The sequence below is a fragment of the Delphinus delphis genome, chromosome 20 (assembly GCF_949987515.2).
Source record: "Delphinus delphis chromosome 20, mDelDel1.2, whole genome shotgun sequence".
NCBI classification, from domain to species: Eukaryota; Metazoa; Chordata; class Mammalia; order Artiodactyla; family Delphinidae; genus Delphinus; species Delphinus delphis.
The window spans coordinates 13,944,570-13,970,689 of NC_082702.1; the positions used below are offsets into that span (position 1 = coordinate 13,944,570).

Below are 26,120 nucleotides of genomic sequence, written 5' to 3' on the forward strand. Positions count from 1 at the left end.
AAAGTCACACAGCCTATGAATGGAGGAGCCAGGATGCCAGCCAAGGCCACCAGGCCTCCGAGCCCACGGTGTCACGATCACGCTTGGCGGTCACGTTTGTACCATAGAGATGGCACAGGAGAGCTGTACAGTATGTGGAATACAATCACATTTGGTTTAATAATAGGCTTTTATATGCTGAAAAAACATTCTGGAAGAAATTATGAACGATTACCTCTGGGAAGTAGGAGTCTTATTAGGAGATGGAAAAAATGAGATTTTTACTTTTCATCTGATACCAACACCCTTCTGAACTGTCTGAATTTATTTTGCTATAATCATGTGTTATAACAATAATAATATAAAAACTAGAGCTGGCACCTAGACGTCATCATTTTGTAACTCAAGAAAGAAAAAGAATCTTTGAACCCAGGAAGAAATAAGATATCTTGGGCTCTTGAGGGGATTGAAGTCTACGTTTTTTCTCATTTTCTCAGCTGCCAGCCTTGGGATTTTAACAAAGGAAGGAAGAAAAGGTAGTAAGTTTTTTCTTGTTAGGTCGTATTCCTTCTCAAATGAGAATTCCAGGTCTAGGGTAATTCTGGCTCTGTCATTATTAGGGAAGTATGCTCTTTGGGCAAAGGAAAAGCATCCTATCCAAAAGAGAGAAATAGAGATACAAAGACAGAAAGAGACGTATATACCCCAGAGTACGTGCTGCTCCCTTGGGAGCTGGAAGGGGATTCACCCCTCCCTCTTCCCTTTTGATTTTGCCATTTCCCGGAATCCTCTGCACAAGGGGAGTATGTGACTCAGCGCAGGGCGCGCCTGAGCCCATCAACCTGGTGTGGGAGCAGGCCGGGCCTCCAGCTCATCCACCGCAATAAACCGGCGCTGTCCCCGAGGCTCCCCTCTGCGAGGGGTGTAAAATGACCTGCTGAAAACTTTAACACGTGGCGCTTTCTCTACCCTGGGAGTTCTACATCTGGGAGTGTGTCCTTTAATGTGCCAGGTGTATGGGGACCCATGTGTGCCTGGTGTGTGGGGACACTTCATGGGGTCCTGTCTCTGGAGCAAACAGAATTGGCCAGCAGGGGAAGGGCGAGGCCCCACAGGGAGGGACAGTGGCATCACTGCTGCTGAAGAGAAGTGGAGTTGGTCCACATGACATGGGAAGAGGTTCGCCCAGATATGTGTCATGGGAATAAAGAAGTGGTATTTATGGTGCGAAATCATTTTTAGAAAACAAAACTCGCACACAGCTTAGCTTGGTATACTGAAGTTTACCAAAGTCTCAGCTCCAAAGGTGGATATGTGGGGATTCACTTTCTAAAAATGTTCCTCACCACAGCCCACGAGGTCCGAAACAATCTGTCCTGCCCGGTCTCAGCCCTCATCTCCTCCCACACAGGCTTCCCAAGGTTCCTTAAACATGCCAGGCATGTTCCTGCCTCAGGGCCTTTGCACTGGCTGCTCTGTCTGCCTAGAGAGCCCTCCCCGGCATTCCCCGTGAATGGCAGCTTCTCATCCATCCAGCTTGGCTCAACTGTCACCTTCTCACCTCCCCTGGCCACTTGACCTTCTGGAGCTCCCTCCCAGCCCAGGTGAGTTCCAACACGCAATCCTGTGCTACTTCTTCACTGTATCCATCTCATGATGATTTGTTCTGTGTGCTTGTGTTTGTGGTTCCACTCCTCCCACCTGACTCAGAGCCTTCTGTATTCTATGTCCAGTGTTGGGAACAAGGCCTGCCACATTGCAGGCACTCCAGATTAGTGGTTAAATGTGTATCACATGGAACCAACCTTCCTTCCAACCAACCAGCCAACCTCCCTACCCATCTTCTTCCTTCCTTCTAACCTTCCTTACTCTCTCCTTTCTTTTTCCAACAAGCTTAAATGACTTTTATAAAACAGGAAAAAGTATAGAGACACTTTACTCTCTATACTTTAAAAAGTCAAGCCAAAAGAACATAACTATTCCTTCCCTGCTCTGTTTGGGTTCATTTGCTAAATTGCCTTCCCAGCTCCCAGGACCTCCAGGACTCCTAATTCTACAGCGGAAGGCTGGCTCACTGGAAGAAATCCTGCTAGAACCTTCTCCCCTGACCCTCAACTCCGTACCTATCTATCCACTGCAAGTTCCACATGGCTGACACTGTCAGTGGGCTGTTGGGACATGTCTAAAGAGAAAAAGTATGATGAAATTCAGTTTGGAGAGTCAAACTGATCATTTTTGCCCTTATTCGCTTTCTTCTGAAAGAATGTTCCAATGTATTTTCTTTAATTTATTTTTGGCTACGTTGGGTCTTCGTTGCTGCACGCAGGCTTTCTCTAGCTGTGGTGAGTGGGGGCTACTCTGTGTTGTGGTGCGTGGGCCCCAGAGCATGCAGGCTTCAGTAGTTGCAGCATGTGGGCTCTAGGGCATGCGGGCTTCAGTAGTTGTGGCGTGTTGGCTCAGTAGTTGTGGTTTGCGGGCTCTAGAGCACAGGCTCAGTAGTTGTGGGGCACGGGCTTAGTTGCTCTGCGGCATGTGGGATCTTCCCAGACCAGGGATCAAACCCGTGTCCCCTGCGTTGGCAGGTGGATTCTTAACCACTGCCCCACCGGGGAAGTCCCCCAATGTATTTTCTAAATTGAAAATTTTAAGCAATAATTTATAATGGCATTAATTCCAGGTTAAAAAACAAAACAAAACACCAAACTGGGCTTGTGCATCTCTGATCTTTTTCCTTCTTCTCAAGATCTCTGGTCTCCATAAATGCTTAAACCTAATGACCTCTGAGGATAAAATGGACTATTCTCTGACTGCTAAAAAGAATGAGATCAACTTCTATGTACTAATACGGAACTGTCGCTGAGCTAAGAGTAAGTGAAAAAGGCTGGAGCGCAGACAGGAGGTGACCACATGGATAAATAAAAAGGGGCGTTAAAGGAAGCACACTCCATCACGTGTGCTCAGTCATGTTCGGAACATTTCTGTAAGGATGCAGAATGAATGAAACAATGGTTGCTTCTGGGGAGGGGAGCTGGATGGCAGGGGGCCAGGGAAGGGAGAGAGGCCTGGTTTTCACTGCAAACCCTTTTGTACTAGTTTGGTTTTTATCCTGTGCATGTCTTACCTTCTAAAACACAAATGCAAAAAAACATCCAGGAGGAGGTACCCTCTCTCAAGGTTCTGACTGACAGCATTGGACAGAGCCTCTAATTTGCTCACGTTGTCTGAACTTGCATTTGCCACATTGTGGAATTAAACCACTCACGTTAGAAAAGAAAAAGGAAGACAAAAACTGCAAAGAAGGCTCTGCAGTTAAGACCCGGACAACAGCAACTTCTTTCTCCCGTGACAGAAGGGCCAGGAGTGGAAGGCGACCAATGGCTCCGACTTGTCTGGGCCCGATCCCAGCTGACTTGGAGCTCTGGCCTCCAACTGGAGCGGCTCCCTTGGGGCCGGGTTAATTAAGCTAATTAGCACCACTGTCAGCCAGCCCGAGCCGGGGGTTCTGCCAACCTCGCTGGTGAGGACACTCACCAGGTCTGCATCTCAGGCAGCAGGTGGATTTTCCTGGAAGGATGGCTGGAAGAGGCCGGCGGGAGTGGGGGACAACCCTGCTGTGAGGTGGGGATGCTGCTCCTTCCGTGGCTGCACTGAGCTGGTCCCAGGGCCCCTAAACTCGAGGAAGGAGGGAGCCCGAAAGCCAGGTGTCAACCACTAGATGCCAGCGCCTGTCAGCCCAGCCAAGGCTGACCGGGCACTTCCCTATGCCTCACTGCATCCTCACGCCACCTCTGGGAGGTAGGCACTCCTGTCTTCCCCTTTGAGGCCGGGGGACCGAGGCACAGTGAGTTGAGGACATGCAGAACCCACATCTGCCTGATGCGCTGAGCCGCCCGAGGTTTGCTCATGAACACGGTGCTCAGTGTGCGTGGAACATGGTGACGGCGGCTCTGGGGGATGTGGGGCCTCACCCTGGGGCTGGTGCGTCCCACGGGGCTACTCTCCTTTCTCACAGCCATCACCTCCATCACCCCCATTGCTCTACTGGTGGGAGCGCTGATGCTCTGAGAGCACCGTTCTGAAACGGCGACAGCAGAGTCGCATTGTGGGCTTGACTCGGGGGACTGCTCTTGACTGCAGGGGTGGTAAGTGCAGCAGCAGCAAAGCTCACCTCCTGAGCGCTCACCCTCTCTCAGGCCCCAGGCTGCCCTTCACACACATTATTTCATCTCATCCCCTCAGTGGCCCTACATGAGGCAGGGCTGCCTTTTTAAAAAAAATTAATTAATTAATTTATTTTTGGCTGCGTTGGGTCTTCGTTGCTGCGCACGGGATTTCTCTAGTTGTGGCCAGCGGGGGCTACTCTTCGCTGCGGTGTGCGGGCTTCTCATTGCGGTGGCTTCCCTTGTTGCAGAGCATGGGCCCTAGGCATGCAGGCTTCAGGAGTTGTGGCACGCGGGTTCAGTAGTTGTGGCTCATGGGCTCTAGAGCGCAGGCTCAGTAGTTGCGGCACATGGGCTTAGCTGCTCCGCAGCATGTGGGATCCTCCTGGACCAGAGATCAAACCCGTGTCCCCTGCACTGGCAGGAGGAATCTTAACCACTGCGTCATCAGGGAAGCCCTAGGGCTGCCCTTCTTAAGAATGAGGACGTTCAGGGCCTGGGTCCTCAGGTGTGACCTGGGGGTTGGCCTCCCAACCACCACTCCACCTTAAGGCAACAAACAGGCTGTTCCCTAGGGCCTGCCCCCTCCTCACTGGGCCTGCCAGCAGGGATGGGGGCCAGCAGGGCAGCAGCACGCCAGCCTTTCAGTTGGGCTGAGACCAGCCTGGCGGGGAGGAGGTGCCCAGGACGGCTGAGGACGCAGGGTCCCTGGTTCTGCCTCCTGCTCTGCGGGCTCCAGCCTGGCAACCCATTGGCCTAGTCGTCCCTCACCGCTAAGCCCTGTGCAGCTCAACCTCAGTGCTGGGGTCCTCACATGGATTAACTCAGGAAATCCTCACAACTGGGAGGTAGGGAGGACCGTCAGGCCACTTTAAAGAGAGGGGAACTGAGGGGTTTAGGAGCGGGTAAGCAGCCGAGTCCCACCCCGACCCCCATGCTGTTCTGCTCCTCTCCTGGTTGGGAGAAGGCAGTCCAGTAACTTCAGTGTCTTGGGACAAAGCGGTCAAAACGGGGCTGTCCAGCCATCTCCCGAGGGAGACCTGCTGGCCCGTCCCCCAGAGTTGACCAGGGCCTGCAGCAGAGGGGCCGAGGTGAGGGACCTTCCGTGGCAGGTGCTCTCGGTCCCCTCTGTCCTTCACCAGCTCGTTCTGTCTTTCGTTTAACAGACCACGTGCCCAAATCCAAGAAGTCAGTCCTCAGAAAATGCACGTCACTGCCTTGGATGCAAGCGAGTCTTCCCTGAGTCTCTCCTAGGACGAGATGCTCTGGTAGTTGTCTTTCTGGGCGTGAGTCCTGGTTCTGCCACTTGCAGCTAGGTGACCTGGGCTACACACTTCCGGCTGGGCCTCGGCCTCTTCCTCGGAAGTCGCCGTGAGGATCAAGGGGGCCAGGTTGTACAGCCCTAGCCAGCAGCCTGGCTGAAAGGCAGCGCCCCCATGTCGGCCGCAGCCATTTTCCATTCCACTGGGGATACATTAGGTCCCTGACCAGAATCAATGAGAAAGGAGGCAGGTTTGGTAATTACTCCTTTGGGGACAATCTCATAATATGTGGTGACCTGTAGCGACAGATTATAAAACCAACAACCATAATATTTGCAGTTGTTGACCTTAACTAACTGAGTGAATTTGGGCAAGTGACTTCACCGTTCTGTACCTCGATTTTTCTTATCTGGAAAATGGGATACAAAGTACCTACACCTCATTGTTCTGTAGTGAAGATTAAATGGGTTAAAGTAGGTACAGGGCTTATGACAGTACTTGGCAGGGGAGGTATCAGAAAATGTAGGTAAATAAGTTATGCAAATGAGTTCTTTTGCCTTGGGATAAAATTTCAGCAACAGAATTACAGATTAAAAAAAAAAAAACCTTTTAGCCTCAAATAATTTAGCTGGAAGTAAAGACAATGTTTTCTGGAAAACTAGGTTAGGTGACTCAGAAGTGTCTTTAAACGACAAAGATATTGTCTCCAAAATGCTCAGGGAGAGTTTGAATAAAACAGCTTTCCGAAATGGGAGCGTGTGGACAAAAGCATGAATTCTAAATTAACATGTTATTTTATGCATGTGATTTTAAAAATGTATCTGTAACTAAATTAATAAACATAAGAAACCATGAACCTATTTTGTGTCCCCCCAGTATTTTATATATTTAGTTTACATGTTTACACAACACACATACATATGTAAAAAGCCTTCTTTGGATTTTATGTTGGGAAAGGGGGGGCTGCTGTTTCTTTACAGCTGTCATGTATCCAGGTATGTTTTCTGAGTGCCTACTGTGTATGTGCTAGGCCCTGGATGGGGCTCGGGTGTCTCTGCTCTCCCAGAACCCTCAGTCCGGTGGGCTGACAGGGAGGGAGCAAGTCTCTAGGAAACGACTGCCTGATGTGTCCTGCGACAGAGGCTGAGGAAGGGAAGAAGCGTGGGGTCAGTGGGAGGGATAAGCCTGGTGTGGGGGATGGGAGAGCTTCTTCGAGGACGGCGTGTCTGTGTTGAGACCTGAGGGGTGGTGTTACGGGTCCCCCAAGCAAAAGAGATGTTGAAGTCCTAACCCCTAGTGTCTCAGAAGGTGACCTGATTTGGCAATAGGGTCTTTACGGAGGTCATCAAGGCGAAATGAGGCAATTAGGATCGACCCTAATCTAACGACTGGTGTCCTTATAAAAAGAGGAGATGTGAACACAGAGACAGGCACACAGGGAGAAGGTCACGTGAACACGAAGGCAGGGGTTGGGGTGATGCACCTACACGCCTAGAAATCCCCCAGATTGCCAGCAAGTCAACCAGAAGCTGGGAGAGAGGCGTGGAACAGAGCCTTCCTCGCAGCCCGCAGAGGGAACCAACCCTGCTGACACCCTGACTCCGACTTCCAGCCTCCAGAACTCTGGGAAAATACATTTCTGCTGTTGAGCCACTTGGTCTGCGGTACTTTTTTTTTTTTTTTTTTGCGGTACGCGGGCCTCTCACTGTTGTGGCCTCTCCCGTTGCGGAGCACAGGCTCCGGACGCGCAGGCTCAGCGGCCATGGCTCACGGGCCCAGCCGCTCCGCGGCATGTGGGATCCTCCTGGACCGGGCACGAACCCGTGTCCCCTGCATTGGCAGGTGGACTCTCAACCACTGCGCCACCAGGGAAGCCCTGCGGTACTTTTTTATGGCAGCCTTAGCAAACTACAGATGGGCAGGAGTGAGCCAGGTGGGGCTGGGGGGGACCCGGGCAGGAGGAACAGCACACACACCAGGGAAGGCCAGGGGAGCTGCCCTCATGGAGGAGCACAGTGGGGTCAACAGGGCCTGACCCTCCGGCCACCCTGAAAAGTGGGAGCCTTACTGTATTTTTGGGGTTACAGTGAGAATGAAGTGAGATATGAGTCTCATACCTTCCATTCACTGACGGAGCACCCACACAGTGCCAGGTGGCTACAAGTCAAGACAGAGTCACCTGTTTTCCAGTGGGAGAAATGAGCAGTGGAACAGAGACCAGTGATAGAATGACGGCAGGGGCTACAGAAGGCTGGGAAGGCCCGTCTGAGGAGGTGGCATTGGACCAAACCCCTCCCCTCCCCGAGACAGCCACAAGATGTGGGGAAGAGCATTCCAGGGACCAGAGAGAGCCAGTGCAATGGCCCTGAGGTCAGCCTGTACTTGGCAAGTCTGAGGAGTGGGGAGAGGCCAGGTGGCTGGAGTGGAGTGAGTGCAGGCGAGAGTGGGAGGGGATGAGGGCAGAGGGGTGACGGGGCGGGTCATGCAGGGTCCAGGTGGCATTTTAGGCAAAGCACACGGTGCCCTAGTGCCTGGTACGATGTATGTGCTCTGTAAATGTGAGCCTTCATCATTAATCCTGGGAGTGGGGCAAGCCACTGGAGGTTTTAATCAGGGGAGCGAAGGATCCAAATCTAGTTTTCCGGGTGCCCCCAGCTGTTAGTGAGGTGCGTGAACTGGATTCTCAGCTTGCTTCCCTGCCCACATCTCCAGGGATCCCGTTTCTGTCTCCTGACACCTCTCTCCTTAGGAGCTCTGTGCCAGCACACATCTGAATGGCCCCAACCAGGTCATGAAAGAGGACATCACCGAGAACAGGATGGGGGAGGGCAGATCCCCCCCCAACCCAACTGAAGAGGAGCCTTGGCCCGAGCTTCCTAGGCTCTGATCCAAGCTCCGTCCCTTCCCAGCTCTGAGCCTCTGGGCCTCAGGTGCCTCATCAGTAAAACTGGACGAATAACAAACAGGTCCACCTCCCGGAGCTGTTGTTGAGGAGGATTCGGTGAATAAATTCACGGACGAGAGCTCGGAACCGAGACTGGCACACAGTGAGTACTCGATAAATGTTCGGTATCATCACGTTCTAACTTGGAAACACAAAAACCCTGTCTTCACTGATGACTCCTCTGCTCTCTCTCTCGCTTCACAGCAAAATGCCGCAAACCAGCTGCCTCCTGTGCTGCCCGGCCTTCTCTCCCGCACCCTGCAGTCACCTCTGTGAGGCTCAACCGACGCTCAGTTCCCGGGCTCGTCCCGCTGACGGCTCACAGTCGTCACCCCGGGCTCCTCCTCGTATGAACACTGAGGGGTCTCAGGCTGAGTCCTACACCTCCCTTCCTCTCCAGCCTCGTGCCTTTATGCTGACGACGCCCAGATTTCTCTCTCCAGCCTGACCTCTCCCCCGAGCTCCAGACTCCTTACCCGACTGCCTCCTCCACGTCTTCTAGTTGCAAACTTAACCTGTCCAGGACTGAGCTCTGAGCTCCCCTGAGCCTCCTCCCCACTCAGTCCCCATCTCAGCCTGAGGAGAGTCCATCCATCCATCAGGCTGCGAGACCTGGGATCATGTTCAACCTCATTTTCTCTCACACCACAGCCAATCTGCCAGCAAAGCCTGCCTGCTCCCACGTCAGAGAATCTTTCCTGAAACCGCCCCCTTGACCCACCCTGGCCTCCATCCTGCTCCAGGCCCCTCGTCTCCTGCCTGGACCATCGCAGCAGCACCTCGCTGGTCTCCCTGCCCCACGCAGGCCGTGCTCCGCACGCAGCCACAGGGACCCTGTGGACACCCAACTTAGGTCATGTCCCTCCTCTGTTCCAGATCCTCCCGCGGCTCCCCCTCACTCACAGCAGACGCCCAGGCCCTTATGTGGGGCCCACAAGACCCTCCCAGTCTGTGTCCATCGCCTCTCTGACCTCACGTGCTCACATGATCCCAGCCACACTGGCCCTCCTCCAGCAGACCAAGCATGCTCCTGCCTCAGGGTCTGTGCAGCTGCTGTTCCCTCTGCCTGGAACAGCCTTCATTTACATGCCACACAGTGCTAGCCACCATCTGACCTGCTGCATGCTTTTCTTAGTTACCCTATTTGCTGTCCGCCTCCCCAAAAGGCATCGTCAGCTCCCCGAGCTGACAGGGATCCCTGTCCGCCTGTTCACAGCTGTATTCCCAGTGTGTAGACCGGCACGGCGTCCTGATGAATGAGGGAGCGAGGTGTCACCCTCCTCCCCACCCCGAGACGCCCGAGCTCAGCTCCGGCAGTGTCTCACCGGGCGTCCAGGCACTTACTTCTTTGGGTCAGTGAAGGGGAGCGGCCGCGGTGGGGGCTCGTCTGTTCTCTTCCACCCCGTTGGATGCTTGTTGCGCACGGGCTGCTTGGAGAAGAAGGACTTGGGGACAGAGGCGGAGAGCTGGAAGGCGCTGGGCTGGGCCAGCTGTGAGGGCCGCGGGGTCTCTGCGCTGGCCGTCTTGTGAACCTGAGTGGGGTAGCCGGCCCTCGAGCTCATGTCGCTGCAATGTGAAAATGAGAGAAATAAGCCAATTCCATCCCACTTTTTGAAAAACCGATCTGTTTAAATTTCCTCTTGGGAAACAAAACTTCATTCACCCAGGAGAGATACAAGTACTTTACTGCTGTGGAAAATTCCAATACATAGATGTCTACGTGGAGAAAACGTAAAGCTGCCTTCATAGTCCCGATCCCACCCCAGGGATGCCCTTCTAGCACAGCTGGTGCCTCTATGTGAATCTAAAAAGTCACCCCCGTGGGTGGATGCTCCCACCCCGCCCCAGAGATTCCCTGTCTCCTAGGCACAACCTACACAGCTGAAGGTGGGGGTCCCACCTGCCTGTCTCTGGATGTGACCATGGTTTACGGCTTGCTCTATTTCCTTCTTAACCCTTTCTTATGATTAAAAACACACGTGGGGCTTCCCTGGTGGCGCAGTGGTTGAGAGTCCGCCTGCCGATGCAGGGGACGCGGGTTCGTGCCCCGGTCCGGGAAGATCCCACATGCGGCGGAGCGGCTGGGCCCGTGAGCCATGGCCACTGAGCCTGCGCGTCCGGAGCCTGTGCTTCGTAACGGGAGAGGCCACAACAGTGAGAGGCCCGCGTACCGCAAAAACAAAAACACACGTGTTGGGAATTCCCTGGTGGTCCAATGGTTGGGACGCAGCACTTTCACTGCTGGGGTTCCTGGGTTAGACCCCTGGTCGGGGAACTAAGATCCCACGAGCTGCATGTCGCAGCCAAAAACAAATAAACAAAGTGCATATAATCAGAAAACAGGAGCTTTTTTTTGAGGGGTGGGAGAATTGTTTTTATATATAACTGGGATTGTGCTAATAACTTGCTCTGTAACTTATGTGTTTCTTTTTTTTTTTAACTTATACCTTGCCACGCCTCTTCATTCAAATATTTTTTGCGCACTACTACACGACGGACACCACTCCAGCTGATCTAATCTAAAACCACAGCTCGATATCCCAAATGCTGGATTCCTGTGAAGTTAATGCTACAATGAACCTCACGCTGTTAACTAGGACCTGACTCGTGGGGACCCAACTGTTGATCCCACTGAGGCGAATCAGCTTGTAAAACTTTTAAATAAAATTCCAATTCTACTTCAAGTAAGAGGTCTTTAATGGGAAAATTAACGTCCTTGGAGCGCAAGTCAATAAATCCTTATTGAAGGTCAATTTAGCAATATTGAAGGGGTGGGATTCTGACTATGGCAGAATGAGGAGATTGGCAAATTCTTTCCCCCAAAGCACAAAATCGACAAAAACAATCATTTCAGCACTCTGGAAACTGACCAAGGGCATGCAAGAATCCAAGTATCGTTTATGCCTGAAAAACGGAACTTCAGGTAAGAACAGAGGGAATCTGACACTGTGGCCTGGGGGCTCTGCCCAGCTCAGTGAACAGGCAGGTTCTGCCACAGTGGAACCTCTGGGGCTGCATCAAACATATCGAAACATGCTCACTGAGAGTTTCAGAAGGAGAAGAGAGAAAGGGGCAGAAGAAAGGTTTGAAAAAATAATGGCTGAAAACTCCTCAAACTGGACAAAGAAACATTCATCTACACATCTAAGAAACTCCAACACATCCCCACCAGGATCAATATTAAGACATCATCCAGAAAAACAGGTCAAACATTAAGACAAAACCCCTGAAAGCACCAAGAGAAAAGGATTCATCACATACAGAGGAGCACAATACAATTAAGTGCCGACTTGTCACTTGAAACAATGGAATGGAATGATCTTTTCAAAGTGCTGAGAGAAAAAACTGTCAACCAAGACTTTTATGTCCAGCCAAAGTATCCTTCACAAATGAAGGCAAAGTAAAGATGTCCCCGGATAAACAGAGACTCAGAGAATTCATTGCTAGCACATCTGCCTAATAGATAATAAAATAAGTCCTTGGGCCGAAAGGAAATGACTGCAGATGGTGACCTGAATCCATTCGGAGAAAGGAAGGATCCAAGATGGTAAATCTGTGGATTAGAATAAAAAACTCTATAGACTTATGTTTCCTTATTTCTTCTTTAACTTCCTTAAACATAAGACTGTATAAGGCAATAATAACAACACTATACTGTTGGGTTAATAACACGTATGGATGTAATAATATAGATGACAAAAATAGCACAAAGGAGGGGAAATGGAATGGGGCTATATTGGAAAAAATTCTCCATACTTTATTGGAATTAAGTTAGTATTAATCTGAATTACACTGAAAAGGCACGTACTATAACAACTAAAAAAAAATAGTCCAAAAAATCAAGAGGAATCCAAATGGTGCCTTAAAATGCATTTATTTAACACAAAAGGCAGCAGTAAAGGAAGAAAAGAGGAGCAAGAAGAATAGTAAACATATAGAAAACAAAGAGGAAAACGGCAAATATAAATCCAATCATTATCAGTAACTTCATTAAACGTGAATGCTGAAACACCCCAATTCTAAGGCAGATTGTCAGACTGGATTTAAAAAAGCAAGCTCTGACTGACTTATATATACTTTCTATAATTCAGCAACATCTACTAACAGGCCCAAGGTTGCACATTGGTGGGGGGATGTCCAGGGAGCCATGGAGCATGTAACATCGGGATTGGACTTTGTCTGGGGTGGTCAGGGGCTTCCCCAACGAGGCAACGGTGTCTGAGCTGAGAACTGAAGGAGATACAGCCTTACTTAGTCTAACAGATCTGACCTCCCAGACATCCACACCACAGAAAAGCCCAAGGATTGTCACTGCAGTGCTGTGTGTAATCAAGAAAACATGGACATGGACTGAATGTCTTTTAACTGGGGATTAATAGATTGTTCCAAGCACATACATATGATCAAAACCTATGCAGCCAGTGCGAAGAATGAGGTCAATTTCTGTTTATGGGTGAGGACAGATGTCTGAGCTACAGTAAGTGGAAAAAAGCCATTGTGTAAAGCATGCTTTTTCTTCTCTTAAAATGTATATATAGGGGGCTTCCCAGGTGGCACAGTGGTTAAGAATCCGCCTGCCAATGTAGGGGACACGGGTTCGAGCCCTGGTCCAGGAAGACCCTACACGTCATGGAGCAACTAAGCCTGTGCGCCACACTGCTGAGCCCGAGCGCCACAACTACTGAAGCCTGCGTGCCTAGAGCCTGTCCGCAACAAGAGAAGCCCGCGCATGGCAACAAAGAGCAGCACCCCCCAGCTCGCCGCAACTAGAGAAAGCCTGCAGGCAGCAACAAAGACCCAACACAGCCAAAAATAAATAAATAAATTTATTAAAAAAAAAAGTATGTATACTATATGATTACTGGGCTTTTTTGGGGGGATCTTTTTATGAAAAGGAAATGTACACTTTTTTCCTCCACTGTGGGTCATGAAATCAACTTAGTGGATCTTGACTGTTACTAAGAGGAAAATAAAAAAGAAATAGACTAGAATGAAAAACTTCAGTGCACCTCTTGTGAGGTAAGGATAAGTGGTTTTGTGAAACCTTATTCTGGATGTCCACGCTGGATTGTAGTATAAAATGCTTTTCCTGTTGTGGGTAATGGCCAAAAATATGTGAAAGATCTGGGCTGGTACAGGTTTGGAGAAAAATCTCTGGGGGAGTGTACACTAACTGATTACCTCTGGAGATAGTAATGATGGGGGAAATGAAACCATATAAAAGGTGCAGGATAGGAAGGAAGTGTCCTCTGACACCTCAGTCTCCTTCGAGGCAACCTTGCCCCTCCCCCTTTCTTCTTTTTCCACAGAGAGCCTAGTACGCACAAGCACAACCTTCCTTCGTAACATAAATGGCAGCCTATCCTGAGCTTGTTCTGCACCTGGCTTTAACCTTAACACGGCGCTCTGGAGACTTCTCCGTGTCAGTCCACACAAGCCCCTCTCCCTTCAACAGCTGCAGAGGGCCCACTCTACGAATATATCCTAATTGATTTTAACCCTAACTTTTACTTTCTACGGTACGTATTTCTCTACCTTGTCATCAGGCATGTTCAGCTTTTACGAGCTGAGAAAAACAAGAGATGATTGAAAAAAAAAGGAAGGGAATAAGATGAACACGCTTTGCCTCTGTGTCTGCCAGCTGGCTCCAGCCATTGCCTCTTTTGGGAGGGGTTCGCCCTCTCCTCAGGCCTGTGGCAGGCACTGGGTGTCATGCTAATCCCATTACCCTGTAAATGAAGGCTGACTGTACTCATCCTTAAGGAAGGTGACCTGGCTGGCACCCAGCCCAGGGCACAAATCCTGAATGGCTGCCGCCACTTGTCTGCAATGGGTCTGGGGTAGGTCTGCGATCTACTTCTGGCCAGTGAGACATCAGGTGTGTGAGTGTGGACTGTGTGCTAGGGGACTTCTGGGGAATATTTCTTCACTAGAAAACTAACACAGGCCACTTGCAGCAAATATCCCCTGTTCTTCCACTGGACACTGTGACTCTCTGGTTGAATGACAGCCACTTTGAGGCTGTGAGGGGAGCCAGTCTATAGGAGTCCTCAAGTCAATGAATTACCCAGTCGTGGGGCCCTTCCTACCTTGTGCCTTCACGTTCTGAGAGATAACAGACTTCCTCCCATTGAGCTGGGATTTCTTGTTGCTTGGAGGCAAAGGCATTCCCGTGACTTCCCCTGTTTTCAACCTCTACCAACCTCAGGAATGGCTGGTGTCCCCCACACAGTAGGGCAACAAAAAACTATTCTGAATATGCTGTGCCTCTTGACCCGGCCCTCTGAGGTGGGCGCCCCTTCTCACACGTCCCCTGGACCACGAGTACAGGGTGGAGCTCTTACCCCACCTGCCAATCACTTTCCTTCTGAAGCACCGGTGAGGCCAGGTGCCCTCCCCGGGCCTCAGCTTGAAACACGAAGCAGCACCTCGTGGTGGATGAGAACATGGGCCATGCTGCTCCCCTGACACACTGTGCTCTTTGCTCGAGCCCCTTCCCCTCAGTGAGCCTCGGTTTCCTCCTCTGAGAATTGAGGCAATGACAGCACCTGCCTCACAAGATCATTATGTGCACGGTGCTCAGCACAGGCCCGGGCACCGGGGCGTGCTCCCCGAGCTGCAGATATACAGGGACGTGGTGCGTCCAGGGGCTAAAAGCCTGGGCTCTGGGCTCAGCCAGGACTGGCGGGGGCGGGGGGCATCCTGCTCCGACCCCACCCTCACCCAGAGAGGCTGTGCGTTTAGCTGTGTTGTATCTCAGAGGAGCAGTTAAGATTTTGTTGGAGTAAAAGGTTCTGTGGCTTACAAAAAAAAGCTAAAAAACTGTAGGCTGGATGGAGAAATCGCACAGCTGCCTGGGCATGCGTGATGCTTTGGTCTCTTCACCCCCAGGGACGCTGATGGGTGGGCCCAGGGTGGGCAACAGGCACAAAGGGAGCTGTGCCCTTGCCTTTAGGAGGAAGAGCAGTGACGGAGCAGGTGGCAGTGATGGTGGTGACCGCGCTGAGCCTGTGAACACGGCCAGGCCTTGTTCTAAGCATCTCACAGGCATCACTTCATCTAGTTGCCCCAGCAACCCCACGAGGCAGAAGCTACCACCTCCCGCAAGTTCCATGTGGGGAAACCGAGGCCCAGAGAGATTAAATAACTTGCCCCCAATAACACAGCTGGCCAGGGATACAGCCAGGATACAAAGCCAGGCAGTGTGGCTCAAGAGACACTGTGTTTAACCACCAACCTATACTTTCAATGACAACGGTAGTCATGATAAATACACAATACATGAAAATAAAACCAAACAGCAGCTGATATATGTGGACCAGCTATGTCTCAGGCCCTGTGCTAACTACTTTAAACACATGGTGTAGGTTCATCTTCGCAGTCTTGGACCACAGAGCGCATCTTCACCCCCATTTTACAGAGGAGGAAACTGAACCTCAGAGGAACTAAGGAGCCTGGTGGAGATCACACCGTTGGTGAGTGGTGGAGCTGTGACCTGGACACAGGCAGCCAGAGGCCAGAGGCTGGGAAATCACACTGCTCACCCAGGTAACCCCAGGTGGGCCCCTGTGGGGCCTTAACTGCTGGACTGATCTCGCCCTCTCTCCCAGGTGTCTGGCAGGGGCGTGAGAGTTGAATCAGTCCCTGCACATGGCTGGAATTATCAGGCTCAGTGTAGGAGCCATATGCAGCAACATTCTGCCCTGCAGCCTGTGAGCAAAAACAGTAGGTCTTCAGGAGGTGGAAGCAGAGATGACATGGGAGAAAAACTCACTGGCACAAAATCGATGCGGAATCCAACCACCACTGGCCACCTCCACCAACCACCGCGCACCTGTATCGTCACAGCGGCCTCCTCCTGCCCTCGCCCCAAACACAGCCAGAGGGAGGCTGTGAATGCCTGAGTGCAACCACCGCCCTCCTCTGCTCAGGGTGAGTCAGAGCTCTCCCCTGGTCCACAAGGCCCCACACCATCTGTGCCGACCCCTCTCTGCCCTCAGATCCTCCCACTCTGCCTCTTGCTCACGCTGCTCTGGCCACATGGAAGCTGTTCCCCAAACACACCAGAAACCTTCCCACCTCAAGGCCTTTGCACTCCTCCCTGCCCCAGCCCCAAGATCTCTGCAAGGTTCCCTCCTTCCCTTGAGTTCCTGGAGATGGCCTGCGTTCCTCTTCCCAAGCTGACTGCGACTCTCCGAGTAGGTCTGTTGCGTGACCCCGGCTTCCTAGCCAACAGAGGTGGGGTTGGCCCCAGTGGATGCCAAGGCCCTCACATCACCTTTCAGGGCTATGCGCCCAGAAGGGTATCCCGGAGACCGCAGCCCCACCCACGGAAGCAAGGCCACGTGCTTCCTGCCTGCCTGGGAACACCCGGCGATGTCGGCTCCACATGGGGCAGAGAGCCTCTCAGTGCCTTTAAACAGCTCTTGACAAACTGCTCAGGAAGCCCAGGAAGCTTTGGAGTGTACGCTGCCTCGAGAGAGGGCGGGGGTGGGTGGGTGGGGGGCAGGTGGCTGCCCGCCTGGGATCACTCAGCCCATCGCGATGCCCACAGCAGGCACTGGCGCCTGGCACTGTGCCTGGAAGCCGGGCTCCCATGACGAACGTCTCGGGGGAGAGTCTGTGAAGTCAGTGGAATCATCCACGGGCACAAGCTGCTACAGGCTGCGGTGGCTTCCACGGAGAGGGCTGCAGCGCAGGGAGGGAGTGGGTAGGGGATTTGGGCATGGCAGGGCCCATCCCTTTCCTGGCAGTCCTCGCACTATGCGGGTGAACTCAATCCCCGCCCACCCCTGAAACAGTCCACTTTCCCCCGAGTAGCCCAGGGTGATCTACTTAAAACATAAGCCAGATTATGTGCTCCCATGGCTCCCACGTCCCTCAGAATCAAATCCCAGCATCCGCCCGTGGTTGGTAAGCCTGCCAGAGCTGGGCCCCTGCCCACCTTGCAAATCAGACCTCTTGCCTTCCTTTGGCCTGTCTGGCCACCAGAGCATTTCCAGAGCACTGCAAACGAGTTTACCTTCAGGGCCTCAGCATTTGCTATTTTCCCTGCCTGGATCACTTCCATGCTTCCTGCAAAATATCACCTCCTCCTAGAGGCCTTCTGGGACCTCTGCCCGGTTTGGTTTTCTCCCCAGACCTTATCTCCACCTGGCATATTAATATTACACAGTTGCTCAGTTGTCTGTCTGCCTCACTCTCTCTCCAGGAGAACATCAGCTCCACAAAAGAGGGCTCGACTTTGCCCCCTTCTGTATCGCCGTGTTTGGAACGGTACCCGGCACACAGTGGGTGCTTTGGTGTCAGGGAATGTGAGAATAACATTCCTCTCAGGCCTGCCCAGCCCTGCTCTCCTCTTCTCTCTCAAGAATCTCAACATTCCCCATCTGCAGCAGCCTCCCGACACTGCAGCAGACACTGTCCTGGACTCTTGCCTCCCTCCCTCCTTAGGTCCTGGTGCTGCCACCTGTTGACACATCCACAGTTGCTCTGTCCTCTAGTCAAGGTCCCCTTCCTTCTCACTCACATCTCGGCCTCAGACCCATCCCTGAGACTTCTGCAATTGCGCCTCCAGCACCATCTTTCAAAACATCTATCTCCCTGCATTATCCTTTCTGCTGAAGCCTTTCCTTGCTGCCCACAGCTCTTAGGATCAAATCCAAACTCTGTAATGTGGCTGACAGCGCCTTGCGTGATCTGGTCCCTGCCAACCTCCCATCAGCTGCCCCCCTCAATTTCTATACTTGACCCAAGGGGCCTGTGTTCAGTGACCTGATGGCACCCACCCTCCTCCCCACCCCAGGGCCTTTGCACATGCTACTCCCTCTCATAGGGATGCCTTCTCCACACATCATCTTTCCTTTTTCTCTTTTAAAGAAAACATTGTAAAATAGCCCACATAGAACAAAGTGTACAAAACATGTATGTACAATTTAACAAACACTTACAAAGCAAACACCCACATAACTGCATCAAGAGTATATCATCGGTCCCCCTGAAACCACTTCACCTGCTCCCTCCTCCTTATCCCTCTCATCTGTGGCAGAAATGACACCTCCTCAGGGGAATTATCCCTGCCCCCCAACCCCCCGCCTAGATTAGACACCCCCTCCAGCCCCTGCACCACATCCACTCTCAGATCCCAGGAGGTCTCCCTTGAAGGCTTTCCCCTAGCATAATTGATTCATTGCTTTTGTAATTATTTGCTTGCTGTCTCCCCTGGCACCCTGTCAGTGCCAGGACGGCCGGGGTCCTCTGCGGCAGAGGGCTGAGCATTCAGTAGGTGCCTTCTGTATGAACGAACGCAAAGTGCTGGGCTACAAAGGGCCTGGAAGTAGACACAAGGGCAGCTATGGAGCGCTTGTGCCTCTCTTTGGGGAGCCAAGGCTGGGCAGCAGGTTGTCATTCCGGCTCGGCCCCAGGGAATGGACGGATGACAGCAGATGCACAGGGCTGCTGGGCTGCCCTGAGCAAGGGGCAGTGTGGCTAGCGGCAGGCAGAGGCACGTGTGGGCACAGGTGCTCAGTGACCTGCTGGGAACTTGTACCTACTGAGCACAGGTGCTCAGTGACCTGCTGGGAACTTGTACCTACTGAGCACAGGTGCTCAGTGACCTGCTGGGAACTTGTACCTACTGAGATGGGAAGATTCTGGGAGGACTGGCAGGGTGAGGTGGGACTTGCACATCTTCTCTGCCTAGAACACTCTGCCCTCCTAGTTTCCAGTAGCTTACCCTCTTTCCTTTAGGAAAGCACCTCCCATACTGGGTCAGGCCCCTCCTTTGGGCTCCCACACCCTGAACGCTTCCCTCACCCTGGCCCTGACCACTATGGGCTGTCACTGTCTGGGGAGGGATATGTCTCCCCCATTGACTTTGAGCCCTCACTAAGGCCCTGGCGCTGTCCCTAAATAAAGTGCTGATGCTCAGGTTCTTAGGTAAGACAGAGTCAGGCTTTTAGTTAGGGACAGCGTCATGGCCTTAGTTAGGGACAGATTCAGCATCTTAGGGATAGATTCAGGGCCTTGGTTGGGAAAAGCATCAGGCCCTTAGTTAGGGACAGCGTCAAGCTTTAGTTAGGGACAGCTCAGGCCATTAGTTAGAAACAGCTCAGGTCCTTAGTTAGGGACAGCATCAAGGCCTTAATGACAGAGTCAGGGCCTTTCTTACGGACAGCGTCAGAGTTTTAGTTAGGGACAGCTCAGGCTGTTAGGGACAGTGTCAGGGCCTTAGCTAGGGACATCGACATGGCCTTAGTTAGGGACAGTGACAGGGCCCCCATTTCACAGATGAGGAAACTGAGGCCCAGAGAGGTTCAGTAATTTGCCCAAGGCCACACAGCCAAGACAAGGCGGTGTGGGGTGGCGCTCAAACCCCAGTGGGCTGACTCTGGAGTCCACGCTCTCATCTACCATGAACACATTTGTTTCTTTAAATCAACTCATTTAATTTTCCTTAATTTGTCCGAGGCAATATCTGTAAAATCAGGGGATGGGTTGATAACACTTTTCCTAATATCCATTTAAAATAAAACATTTTCCTCCCCACACCACCCAAATCACCTCAAGCACCCCATTTTGGGAAACGCTGCTTCACACTAAAGCCTGGTTGCCTAGGAGAAAACTTCAGGAAGCAGCTTTAATGAGTAGATAAGAATGATTTGCAATTAGCATCAATTGTCTGTATGCAAATTAAAGCTCCCAACCGCAGGGCCCTCTTTTGTAGCAGGTTCCTCTCCCATTTTATTCCCTTCATTTCTGGGTTCAGCAAATCCTTCTCTCAGACGCAGAGTAATTTTATACCCACCCCGCTGCCTCAGACATAGTCTACTCCCCAGCACCGCTGCCTTTATATCACAGACTCCAAAACCTTACAGCTACGGAGCCTTACTGACATGGGCCTGTGCCCAACACGGGGCCTACCACAGCCGGGACCTGGGACCCGCAGAGCACTGAGGCCCTCTCGGTGGGCGCACTTTGACATCTGTCTCAGTGATGACCTGATTCTACTCTGTCTCCCTCAACAGATGGTGGGTGAGGTGAGGGCTGGGGGCCTCGTCTGAATTTGCTCGTTACTTCTCCTTAGCTCTCAGCGTAGTCCCTGGGACACAACAAATCCCTGAGAAATATTTGTGAATGAAATGAATGGATAAATAAATGAATGAGCTGTTCAAAAGAGTCCGTGAGTTCAAATGATTAACATCTATCTGTCTAGGGAGGCTGGTTCAGACAGAGACCTAACTCCCTGGGGCACCCTTTCTCTCCACCCTCACCCTTCTCCTGGCTCCTGACTCCAGGGGGACCAGGGCCACAGTGAGGGAAAGCACTGACAGACGGACACTCTCAAATACCGTGGTTTCCAAGTCTGTCAGAGGGTAAGCAGCCCCTTGGTCTTAGAATCTAGTTAAATACTTTAACTTCTACAACAGCTAAACTCCCTCACGCTTCTGCATATTTTCCTTTCCGATCAACACCTGTCTCTCCAATATTGGCTTTCGAGTGTCAAGCAGCAGAACCTGAATTTGGTAACAAGAGAACCGCCGCTCGGTCATGAGATCCTTTAAGGAGGTAGGGAGCAGCGCTCAAACCTTCTCAACAGAGCAGACTGGATTAAAGGGCTTTGCACGGCCAGGCTAGGAACTGCTAGGGAGATTTTTGCTTCACCTTTTTAAACTATATAGATATTTCTGTATAGTCAAAGACCCAAGTCCACTGTGGGTTGTGGTCAAGGAGGTCTGAGGCCACTGCCTGGGTGCACGTGTCCTGTGTGGAGAGAGGCGCAGGTCTGGGGACGGGCCAAGGTGTCAGGAAGCCAAGGGAGATGAAGGCCCCTAATGGAGGTCCTGGACACGGGCTGGCCCCTGCTCAGGTGTGGTCAGGGAGGAGAAAGGAGGTGGTGGCCTCAGGGGTGCACACTGGGGACTGCAGCACAGTAATCCCTGCCTGGGGCCGCAGACCTCTGAGGGGGCCCCTGGACCGGGCTGAGTCCTGTGACGGCAGAACTTTTCCAGGAGGCAGTTCGTGGCTTTCATCACATTCGCAGTGTGTGTGGTCCAGACTCCAGGTTGTTGGTTAGTCAATGCCTGTTCGTTCTCACTTATTACCCTGTCTGCCTCTCTACCAGTGGTTCTCGAAGCGTGGTCCCGGGACCAGCAACATCAGCATCTACACGGAACTCTGTAAAAACGCATACTCTCAGGCCCCACCCAGTAGGTCAGGGGAATCTGTGTTGAACAGCCCTCCAGTGGACTGTCTGGAGACCACACTGCCCTTTACTATGAAGGCTGGAAGGCTAACCCGTGATCTCCCAGACTTCCTTGTAGCTGAGATGGCCATGTGACACTGCCTGCTGAAGGGGGTTCTGGGAAAGCTTTTGCTTTCTCCACAGACATGGAGCTACACAGACGCTGCCGTCTTTCCTCTGTTCTCTGTCCCCATGTCCCCCAGGGGCACCACAGCCATCTGGAGACCAGGAAGTCACAGCCAGCATGAGGAGGGTGATGGAGCAGGAAGACACAGGCTGCTAGGCCTTGAGGCCCTCCCTGAGCTGCTGCTGCACCAGCCCAGCTCTGCCCTCTCTGGACTTCCCAAAAGGGGACTATTAAACCTCTATTTGTTTAAGCCACTGTGGGTCAGGTCTCCTATTACCTCCAGACAAATGCACTCCTAACAGAAACAGTCTGTGGCTCCCAGAAAGTGTAAAAACTACTAGTCTCAGGAGAGAGAAAAGGAAAGAGACTGAGGGTCAGACTGAACCAGAGACAGATGAGACAGCCAGCCAGGGATCTACCTCCCTCTACTGGCATCCTTAAAGGCCAATGGATGGCAGCAGGGGGTGGTCCACAAGTCTCCCAACTCTGTAAGCAAACTAAGGTGCGAGCATTCCCATCTGTGAGCATGTTTCTGGGGAGGGGAACACCACTGTCAGGACTGTGAGGGATGCAGGTGGTGGTCAGGGTCCCCCTGAAGGACTTGGACTAGATTCAGTGTCTTACCTGGACTGCCTCGGTGGGTCGCGGCTGCCCCCAGCCAGGCCTGTAGGGGTGCTGGAGCCTGAGGAGTACAGCTTCGGTCGGTAGCCCTTGTTCTGGCCAGTGACCCCAGGGGCGGGCGAGACCTCCCGACGCCGGTCTGTATGGTGGGACCGCCCGGCAGCCTCGCGCCCGCCTCCACAGAGGCCCATACTTCCCGGCGGCTTGTGTGGCTTGGCCGGCCGAGACGTCTTGGCCAGGGACAAGCAGCTGGGGCTAGAGGTGTAGAGGGTGGTGTCAATGCCACTGTCACTGGAGCCGCCCTTGGAGAGAGGGTCTTGCTCTGGCTCCAGTGGGTCCAGGGGGTCGAACCAGCGATCATCGCTGTGGCTGCTGGATGCGTTGCTGGAGAGGGTATTGCTGCTGGAATGACTGGAGTACTGAGGCTCTCCCTGGAAGGCAGGAGAAGTGTGTCATTCCTAGACTCGGGGTGGGGGGGCGGGGGGCAAACTTCCTTCTCTGGGTCCTCCCTACCCCTAAGTGTGAACCCTGGAGCCGGACAGCTTCGAACTCTGGCTCCCCCACTTACTGGCCTTGCTATCTTGGGCAACTGACTGAACTTCCCTGTGCCTCAGTTTCCACATCTGTAAAATGGGTTGATAATAACCCTGCCCCATGAGGTTGATCAGAGGGATAAATGACAGCACATACGCAGCGTGCTGCCCACAGCTTAAGCTGAACACATCTGAAACTGAGCTCCTGGCCTTCCCTCCTGAATTCGCCTCTTGCCTGTCTCACAACGGCACCTCCGTCCTTTCAGCTGCTCCACCCAAGAGCCGTGGAGTCACTCGACGCTGCTTTTGCTCTCACACCCGTATCTAGTCCAACAGCAAATCCTGTCGCCTGAATCTTCGGAACAGATGCAAACCTGCCACTTCTCCTCCCTCTGTGGCTCCCCCCCGCCCCCCTCCCCGGTCCTGTCCACCACTGCCTCCTGCTGGACCATGGCAGGAGCCTCCTCCCTGGTCTCCCAACTCCCTGTCCCTGTCTCCCCTCACCCCCGGCCCCCCATCTGTTCCCTACACGCAGCCAGAGACAGGCTGTGAACACTTGCGTCAGTTCATGTCCTCTCCCTGCTCACTCAGGGGAAAAGCAAGAGTCCTCACCATGGCCTCTGAGGCCCTGTGTGATCTGGTTCCAGGTTCTGGTCTCTAACTTTATCTCCCGCCTCCCTCTTGATCACTCTCCTCGAGCCACACTGGCCTTCTCGCTGTTCTTTGAGTATGCCAGGCACACTGCCCCCTCAGGGCCTTTGCACTTGCTGTTCCCTCTGTCTACAATGCTCTTCCCTCAGATATTTTCATGGGTTGCTCCTTACTTCATCCAAGATTTTGCTTAAAGGTTACCTCCTCAAAGGCCTTCTCTGACCACCTCATCCTAAAGTAGCTGTGCTTGACACTCTTTTCCCTTGACTGTACTTTGTTTTTCTTTCACAGCAAGAATTGGTTCTTACCATTATATAATGAAATCTGTTTCTTTGTTACTGCTTGTTGCCCCCGCTGGGATGCCAACTTTGTGAGCACGGGTGCATCTGCCCTCTTCAACACTGTGGTCCCAATGCCTGGCACACTGTATGGGCCCATCAAACACCCACTGAATGAATAGATGTGAAGAGACTTCCAACTGCTCACCAAAACTATCTCCTTCTCCTGGGCGTGTACACAGGACTACATTTCCCAGTTCCTCCTGCAGTGACCTGTGGCCACGTGATAAGAGTCCTGGCCAGTGCAATATAGGTAAAAGTGATTTATGTCGGGGCTTCCCTGGTGGCAGAGTGGTTAAGAATCCGCCTGCCAATGCAGCGGACATGGGTTCGAGCCCTGGTCCGGGAAGATCCCACATGCCGCGGAGCAACTAAGCCCGTGCGCCACAACTACTGAGCCCGTGCGCCTAGAGCCTGAGCTCTGCAACAAGAGAATCCACCTCAAGGAATGAGAAGCCTGCACGCAGCAACGAAGACCCAACGCAGCCAGAAAAAAAAAGTGACTTATGCCATTTCCAGGTCTGAGCCACAAAAACCTTCCCTTTCCCTCCTACCCTCATCTGCTGCAAAGAGGCAGGGACCCAGGGGAGGGCTCTGAGGCCCTGAGGGACAGCTACAAGAGGGAGGGAGCCTGGGTTCCTGAATCACCATGTGGAAAGCTGCTCACCGAGTACCCACACTGAATTGTTATTTGAAAGGGGAATAAACTTCTATTGTGTGAGGTCACTGAGATCTGGGGGCTGTCTGTTATAGCAGTTAACCTATTGCTATAGATTGAATAGTCTGTGTTCCCCCAATATTCATAGGCTGAATCCTCATCTCCAGTGGGATGGTATTAGGAGGGAGGGCCTTTGGGAAGTGATTAGGTGGTTATGAGGGTAGAGCCCTCATGAATGGGATTATAAAACCGCTATATATTTTCACATATTTATCCTATATATGTTTATATATTCCTCATGAATGGGGTTATAAAATCCATATATGTATTTATATCCTTATAAAAGGGAGCACAGAGAGCTCCCTTCACACATGAGGTGGAGGGAAGGCCGTCTGTGAACCAGGAGGCAGGTTCTCACCAGACGCTGAATCTCCCTGCGCCTTGACCTTGGACTTCCCAGCCTCCAGAACTGTAAGACATAAATTTCTGTTGCTCATCAGCCACCCAGCCTGTGGCATTTTTCTTACAGCAGCCCGAGCTGGTGAAGACACCTACCACAGCTGAGGTAATGAGGAAACTGTGGCTTCAGGGGCTGAAGGTCTTTGCTCAAGATGACGTGGATGGCAGGGGCTGGAGCCAGGATGTGCGCCTGGCTGGGTCTAACTCCAGACCAGGCATCTCGCCCCTCTGCTGGAGCAGAAGCGGGCAGAGGTGGAGCATGTGCTCATGTGTGCTGCTCAGAGGCCCACACCCAGGTGAAGCCGCCCAGCCCTAGGCAGTCAGGGCGGGTAAGGTGGCCCCCGGGGTTGGCAGGCGGGGCCCAGACTCACCTTGGAATGCCTGTTGGGGGAATCTTTGCCTGCTGTGTCCTGCCTGGAGGTGTGCTTGCTCCCGCTGCTTCCAGTCATGGCCGAGAGCCGGGCCTGGGCGGGCACATGCCACAAAGGCTCTGCATTAAGACAGGAGACACACCAGTGGTCAGAGATGACTCAGGCTCTGGCCCAAGTTCACCCAAAGAATCTGGTCCTTAATGTGGTTGGATGGTCCCACCCCTCTGCCAGCTTGTCTGCTCAGCTCACACACGGCCACGACCCCCATCAACTCATGTCTTGGGGCCTAACAACACTCGGTAACAGAATGTTTACTGAGCACTTACCGTGTGCCAGGCACCATTCTAGTGCTTGACATGCGTTAAGTTCGCGAAGCCCTCCAACAGCCCTCCACCCACAAAGGAGCTTGAGCACCTTTTCATCCTTACTGGCCATTTGCATTTCCTATTTTGTAAATTACTTGCTCATATCCTTTACCCATTTTTCTATGAGACTGACCGTCTTTTGGTGAATAAGATTCTTTATGTAACCGAGGTCGCATTCCTTTGTTGCTTAAATGTGCGTAGCTTTTTTTGGTTAAATTAAAGTGGAATCATAATAAGCAATGTCTCACAACTTGATTTCTTACTTTACAAATAAATAATACTTACACTTGCTTTTTGCTCTGTATCTTCATAATACATCTTCACATAAGTTAACTGAACATGAAGTTACCTTATTTTTAATAGCTGCACAGTATTCCATCATGTGAATGGACATCAATGATTTAACCAG

At 52.2% G+C, this 26,120-nt stretch overlaps 1 protein-coding gene across 1 annotated transcript in view; it reads right to left on the reverse strand.

Annotated features, from left to right (window-relative positions):
• Positions 1-26,120, reverse strand: part of SIPA1L3 (signal induced proliferation associated 1 like 3) — a 236,744-nt gene that overhangs the window by 16,303 nt on the left and 194,321 nt on the right. The window contains exons 15-17 of the mRNA XM_069540227.1: positions 25,347-25,465; positions 22,340-22,767; positions 9,690-9,911 (exon numbers count right to left, since the gene is read on the reverse strand). Of these exons, the coding sequence (XP_069396328.1) occupies positions 9,690-9,911; positions 22,340-22,767; positions 25,347-25,465 (769 nt within the window). The remainder of the gene's footprint in view (positions 1-9,689; positions 9,912-22,339; positions 22,768-25,346; positions 25,466-26,120) is intronic.